The 7,747-nt window shown below is 39.8% G+C and overlaps 1 protein-coding gene across 2 annotated transcripts in view; it reads left to right on the top strand.

The window, feature by feature from the left end:
* The first annotated feature begins 5,263 nt into the window (after positions 1-5,263).
* Positions 5,264-7,747, top strand: part of rinl (Ras and Rab interactor-like) — a 39,399-nt gene continuing 36,915 nt past the window's right edge. Inside the window, exons 1-2 of one of the 2 annotated variants that reach the window (XM_034167857.1) lie at positions 5,264-5,602; positions 5,806-5,971. In XM_034167857.1, coding sequence (XP_034023748.1) covers positions 5,589-5,602; positions 5,806-5,971 — 180 coding nt within the window. In that variant the 5' untranslated portion in view covers positions 5,264-5,588. Of the gene's footprint in view, positions 5,603-5,728; positions 5,972-7,747 lie in introns of those variants that run through there. The other variant, XM_034167856.1, reaches the window with a different exon arrangement.

Genomic DNA, 7,747 nt, shown 5'->3' with positions numbered 1-7,747 from the left:
AGTGACAAGAATGGACAAGATTAGGAATTAACATATCAGAGGGACAGCTCAGGTGGGACGGTTTGGAGACAAAGTCAGAGAGGCGCGATTGAGATGGTTTGGACATGTGCAGAGGAGGGACCCAGGGTATATAGGGAGAAGGATGCTGAAGATGGAGCCACCAGGGAGGAGGAGAAGAGGGAGACCAAACAGATGTAACTCCTCTCCCTGTGATATGAGTCATGTTTTTTCTTTGCCCCATACTTCAGTCATATTGCACTCCACGTTCTTGGCGTCAGGCTGGAACCTTGTCCACTGATCACTGTTTTTGGAGTTCCTGGGAGACCAAAGAGGAGGTTCATGGATGTGCTGAGAGAGGACATGCAGGTGGTTGGTGTGACAGAGGAAGATACAGAGGACAGGATGAGATGGAAACGATTGATCTGCTGTGGCGACCCCTAACGGGAACAGCCGAAAGACAAAGAAGAAGAAGAAGTGTTCAGAAAAGTAGTAGTGCTATGTGACTAAAAAGATTAATCCAGGTTTTGAGTATATTTCTTATTGTTACATGGGAAACAAGGTACCAGTAGATTCAGTAGAGCAGTGGTCTCCAAAACTATTCCAGAAAGGGCCGAGAGGGTGCAGGTTTTCTTTGCAGCCACTGACTTCAGCAGGTGATTTCACTGATTAACATCACTTGGAGCAGGTGGGATGAGTTCATCAGTGAAATCACCTGCTGGAGTCAGTGGCTGCAAAGAAAACCTGCACCCTCTCGGCCCTTTCTGGAATAGTTTTGGAGACCACTGCTCTACTGAATCTACTGGTACCTTGTTTCCCATGTAACAATAAGAAATATACTCAAAACCTGGTTTTCTTTGCAGCCACTGACTCCAGCAGGTGATTTCACTGATGAACTCATCCCACCTGCTCCAAGTGATGTTAATCAGTGAAATCACCTGCTGAAGTCAGTGGCTGCAAAGAAAACCTGCACCCTCTCGGCCCTTTCTGGAATAGTTTGGAGACCACTGCAGTAGACATGCCCGTATATAGAGGGGGTTCAGGGGGTTCAACCGAACACCCCCACTCCCCCGAGAATTCTGCTGATTTTTTTTCTGATCTGGATATAAACGTTATGTATTTTCTTTTCATTGATAATAAGCAACAAGCACTAACTGTTACACAGCTATTATCACACACCCTCAAGTTTCAATTTCCTCTGCCAGAGTAATCCCTTAAGTGATGAAAGAGGAAACTGCTAGATAAACTTTTCCCATGGGGGTTGAGAATTTTTGCTCCCTGGTCCCTATCCTCCTCTGATATCAAACAGATTAGTAGGCTTGTAAATACCCATGTAGACACACAATTACACTTGTCTGGTTTGTAAAAACATGTTTGTATGTATAAGCTGAGAAATCGAAGGGAGCTTCTCCTTCCTGTTGCAAATACTGTAAAGGTGCAAATATTCGCGTGGGATTTATTATGCGAATTTCGCGAGTTAAACAAGGTCGCCAAATTAAATACCGCTATTTTAATACATAACGTACATATACGTACATACTCATAATGTAAACACGAATATTAATACCGCTAAATACGAGGTCTGTTAGAAAACTATCCGACCTTTTTATTTTTTGCAAAAACTATATGGATTTGAATCATGTGCGCTTGCATCAGCCAAACTTGAACCTTCGTGCGCATGCGTGAGTTTTTTCACGCCTTTCGGTTGCGTCATTCGCAACCGACAGGCAGGTATAAAGTTTGCATTAATGTTATCTTGGTTCTTCCTGGGTGGTTCTTATAGCAACTGATCCAATCCCAAGCAAGGACTATTTGTATATAAAACTGTATTTCCTAAAATGATACATTTTGGGTTTCAAATGAAATTTATGTAGCTTTTTACCCCTCGAAATCCTCAAAAAGCTTCTGCTTCGGGGGGGCTTCGCCCCCCTGAGCTCCCCACGAGGGCATTGCCCCTCGACCCCACCGGGGGCCCTACAGCCCACTGGACCCCCAACTCAAGGATTTGAACCCCCCCTTTCACATTCCTATATACGGTCCTGGTAGAGTCTCACAAATCCAACAAGACCAAGCATTCATGATATGCACACTCTTAAGGCTATGAAATTGGGCTATTAGTAAAAAAAAAAAAGTAGAAAAGGGGGTGTTCACAATAATAGTAGTGTGGCATTCAGTCAGTGAGTTTGTCAATTTTGTGGAACAAACAGGTGTGAATCAGGTGTCCCCTATTTAAGGATGAAGCCAGCACCTGTTGAACATGCTTTTCTCTTTGAAAGCCTGAGGAACATGGGACGTTCAAGACATTGTTCAGAAGAGCAGCGTAGTTTGATTAAAAAGTTGATTAGAGAGGGGAAAACTTATACGCCGGTGCAAAAAATTATAGGCTGTTCATCTACAACAGTGGTCTCCAAACTATTCCAGATAGGGCAGAGAGGGTGCAGGTTTTCTTTGCAGCCACTGACTCCAGCAGGTGATTTCACTGATGAACTCATCCCACCTGCTCCAAGTGATGTTAATCAGTGAAATCACCTGCTGAAGTCAGTGGCTGCAAAGAAAACCTGCACCCTCTCTGCCCTTTCTGGAATAGTTTGGAGACCACTGATCTACAATGATCTCCAATGCTTTAAAATGGACAAAAAAAAACCAGAGATGTGTGGAAGAAAACAGAAAACAACCATCAAAATGGATAGAAGAGAGAAAAAATTAGATTGGACAGATTAGACTGTTTGAAAAATCCATTTATTACCTTACCTATTAAATTATGGAATAAGACAGTACAATGCAATAATTTAAATGATGTGGTGGGAATATTGAAATGGTGTGGATATGATAAAGATTTTGTACCCAGTAGGTTAGATGCACAATTTAAAGAATGGACCTCACAAGGGTTAACTGCTTAGTGTACCTTATTAAATCAAGGGAAAGTGAACAATTTCCACACATTGAAAACGATCTATGGTTTAAACATTAGTGATTTTTTTAGGTTTCTCCAAATTTGAAACTACATTGGAAAAATATTAAAGAATACTAAAGAAAAACTCCAAAATAATCTTTTAATCAAAGTGTTTGTTGATGCCTACACTTCACATAATGATCATAAGACAATTTCAAGGCTCTACAAAGGACTATGTCAATCAAAAGGACTTGAGTGTCATGTGAAACAAAAATGGGAAAAAGAGGGGAATTTATGTATCTCTGATGAGGAATGGACAGAGGGGAATTTATGTATCTCTGATGAGGAATGGACAACAATCTGTGAGGTACAATGGAAAACTACCAACTCAACAATCTGGAGAGAGTTTTGTTGGAAAAACTTGATTAGGTTCTTCAAGACACCGGCACAAGGAAAACACGTCACCAAATCAGCAACCTGTTGGAGGCAATGCGGAGAACAAGAAGCAAATTACTGCCACATCTTCTGGATATGCCCTCTGACTGTTCCATTTTGGACTGATGTTCATAAAATCTTTGAAAAAGTGTTTCACATGGACATAACGTTTCAATTTACATCATTGTACCTAGGTTCCTTGCTAGATGACAATATATCATATAAAAGTAAATACTTATTCCAAATTTTAAGTGCGGCTGCTAGGAAAGCAATTACTAGAAAGTGGTTAAACCCACAAATACCATCAATAAATGAATGGTTTGATATCATATACAACATTTTTAAACTAGAGAGAATAACATTCAATATTAGATTACAACGAGATAAGTTTGAAGAGCGATGGAAGCGGTGGATTGAGTTTATTACAACCACTAGACCAGATTTTATTTAACTTCTCAGAGTTTGTATTTCATTTTTTGTATTTATGGCAAATTTGTGTTTACATCACCGGCACACCCTCTAGGTTACATGTTACTTGGAAAATGTTTATCTTTCTGCAAAAATTGAAAATAAAGAATTAAAAAAAACAAAAACAAAATAGAAGAGTAACCAGAATGGCAAAGGCTCACCCACTGATCAGCTCCAGGATGATCAAAGACAGTCTGGAGTTACCTGTAAGTGCTGTGACAGTTAGAAGACGCCTGTGTGAAGCTAATATATTTGTAAGAATCCCCCGCAAAGTCCCTCTGTTAAATAAAAGACGTGCAGAAGAGGTTACAATTTTCAAAAGAACACATCAACTGGCCTAACTGGGTCCAAGGGCCGCAGACAGTTTGTGAGACGACCCCAAACTCTGAATTCAAGCCACAGTCCACAATGAAGACAGTGAAGCATGGTGGTGCAAGCATCATGATATGGGCATGTTTCTCCTACTGTGGTGTTGGGCCTATATATCGCATACCAGGTATCATGGATCAGTTTGGATATGTCAAAATACTTGAAGAGGTCATGTTGCCTTATGCTGAAGAGGATATGCCCTTGAAATGGGTGTTTCAACAAGATAATGACCCCAAGCACACTAGTAAATGAGCAAAATCTTGGTACCAAACCAACAAAATTAATGCCTTGCAAATGTGAAGAAATCATGTAAAACTGTGGTTATACAACTAAATACTAGTTTAGTGATTCACAGGATTGCTAAAAAAGCAGTTTGAACATAATAGTTTTGAGTTTGTAGCATCAACACCCCCTTTTCTACTTTTTTTAGTAATAGCCCAATTTCATAGCCTTAACAGTGTGCATATCATGAATGCTTGGTCTTGTTGGATTTGTGAGAATCTACTGAATCTACTACCTTGTTTCCCATGTAACAATAAGAAATATACTCAAAACCTGGATTAATCTTTTTGGTCACATAGCACTACTATTATTCTGAACACTACTATATATATATATATATATATATATATATATATATATATATATATATATATATATATATATATATATATATATATATATATATTACATTACCCTCGTCCTGCACCATCACTGCTGATGGTTACCGTGTGATCACACTGCATGCCTGCTTGAAGCATTGACCTATCACACCTTCAGCTGCGGTTCCTGTGAAAGGAAGGACTGATGAGTCTATAGAACAACAGTGAAATCATGAAATCTTGCTTTTGTGTCATTTGTATTTGAAATTTTGGCTCATACACCTTTAACTCTTCTACTCAAAGCCAGAAAATTGCAGTTTTACATACTCATGTTTTTTCTTACATGGCTGCAAGATAAAAATCTGCCTTCATAGTTCAGATTCGCTCAGAAATTGTAGCAAAGTCTTTTTCCTGTCTCCTGCCTGTTGTCAGCTCATGAGAAGGTGCAGCGCTGCAGAGAAACAGGCACTTGTTGCTCTTTCGTGACGGCTGTGTGGGCTACTTTACATTGTTCTTTGTGCTCACGCAGACATCACACAGCCACGTTAACCACACGCAGACATGTGATTTGGGAGATTCACAGAAAGACGCAGTGAAGAAAAATCAGCTGAGGAGTTTCACATAAGAGTGCATCAGAGCCATTATGTGCAGGAGGTTCAACCGGTTAACCTGGTGAGGATGTATTTGTGACTTTCCTGCTTTAGTGTTTGAGCTCTTAAGCAACACTTTGTGCTGTGTGAGGAGGAAGAGTTTGTTGAGAGAGAGTGAGGATTGCAACATGTGGAGAAGTTGTAAGGAAAAAAAGGAGGGTGACAGAAACTGAAATGAACAAGCAGATGTAAGTATCCAACATGTTCATGCTGTTTTATCATTCTAGTCAAATCAGATTTTATTCTATGTGTGTTTTTTGTTTATTGTTTAAGTTAAAACTGCAGACTTCTGTTTTAAAATTTTAACATGTCAGCATGTCATTTGTTGATCCATGTTTTTGTGTGAATTAAAATGGTTATAAAGTATGGGTTTATACACGCTTGTGCCCAGGATGCTTCACAGTCCGGTTAATGGCACCACAGCCATCCCGTGGAGGAGCAGTAAGAGGAGGCTGTCGCTCCTGGATCAGCTGAGGGGTTGTCAGGAGGTCTGGTGCCCCAAGGCTCCCTGGGATACAGAGGAGGCCCACACAGCCATCTGTGGAACACCTCCAGGGGTGAGTTCTCTGTCCTATGTGCAAAAAGACAAGCTGTTCTTCCAGCTTTAAACTTACAGTTAAATATTGTCATTGATTTTCCTTAAAATACATAGATCACTGCACAGATCTCAAGATAAACATGCTTTTTCTCTAAAATGGAAAATATTTCAGTACTGTGTAGAGTTTGAATCTTAAAATCATTTCTGTTGCGCATATGAGTCTCGTAACTCTCCGCTTTAAGAGGGCTACAGCTGGTTAAGATTTATTTTGTTGCATGCACAATAGAGTTGATGCTTTGACTTGTGGTTCAAAATCAAACTCTCTCTGTAAAATGTTGGGCCTCTGCTTTTAAATCAACATACCATTCACGAGAAGAGTATATTACCACAAATATCACACCAAAAATACCCAATAAGGCTGCACACTCTGTGGATATACTACATATGTCAGAGGTTTCCAATCAGGACACTACGACTGGTAACACCAAAGATGAACTTCTGTAATTGGAGAGTGATGTCCTGCTATCAAAGGCACAAAAAAGGAAGTTTATAGTCCTTGTCCGTGTAAACTGTAGACTTAAGGGAGCGACTAAAGGCAGTGAATTGGGTGGTTGGATGACAAGAACTATTAATGCTGTTTCACCCAACAGTCAGACCTCACCACTGAAATGAGGACGTAATGTTGGACATGAAAATAGATTTTAAAAACATCTCGCCCCAACAAGCTTTACTGTCTGCCACAGGAGAATGTCATGGGTAATTCTCAACCACCGAGGTTAAATAAATATTGCATGCCTCTGCAGAGAGATGTTAGTATTAATTTGCAGTTCGATGTGGCTCGCCCAGAGCTGCCCATGTGGAACCTTTCTCCATGCGTCACACATCAAACTGCAACTCATCTACCCCGGGTACCTGTGGGTACACAAAGGTTCATGTGTCCCTTAATCTGACCTGACTTACCTGTGGGGCACACTTGGAGTGAGCTTTGTGATGCTTGCAGATTCCCTCACTGTGTACCTAATAAAGAAATATCTTACTCTATCTTAAATTAATACTATCATTAAGAAATAATTTTGCAAATTGTATGGCTGAACAGCATAAAGTCAACATAATTATGTGTAATTTGTCAGATTTTCAAACTAAGACTGCTTCAGAGTGACAAAATATTCAGTTGATTACTGAAAATGTAGGTTTGGAAAACAGAGTAATTGCACATGACTCCTCCTACACGTCTGAACCATTTGTATATTTTTTTTCCATACATACAGTAAAATGGAAAATTCTTAGAAATTTATTGTACAAACATTTGCAAATGAATCTGTTAGTACGAGGGGTTCTCATCAGACCCAGACTGTTCATTCATTTTCTGATCCTGCTTATTCCAATTATGGGTGATGGAGATTTATTAGATTTTAAAATTTTGAATACTGCTGCTAGACACACGCATCAAGTTGTGCCAGCAGAAGTGATCCTTTGCTGCGAGAATCTGCGTTGGAGTTACTAGAGAAAACCTGACCTCAGTGAGTGAAAGGTCAGAGGGTGCAGTATTATAATTTACTCCCCACTTTCAGACATCACAGTCGACTCTGTTCTACTGTGCCTCTGCTTATTGCATCTATCCATATTATAACTACACCCACATATTGTGCATTTCTCGTTTGTATGAGGGCAACGTGGTGTAATGTTTAGCCGTTTAGGGTTCAGTTTCATACTCAGGCACTTTTGACACCGTGTAGTAATTTAGAATCAAACTTACTGACCTTTCAGAAAATTGTTAAAAATGAGCTACAGTTAC

The sequence above is a fragment of the Thalassophryne amazonica genome, chromosome 4 (assembly GCF_902500255.1).
Source record: "Thalassophryne amazonica chromosome 4, fThaAma1.1, whole genome shotgun sequence".
Lineage (NCBI taxonomy): Eukaryota > Metazoa > Chordata > Actinopteri > Batrachoidiformes > Batrachoididae > Thalassophryne > Thalassophryne amazonica.
Note: the sequence above shows the minus strand (reverse complement) of the source record. Positions and strands in the feature narration are given on the sequence as shown.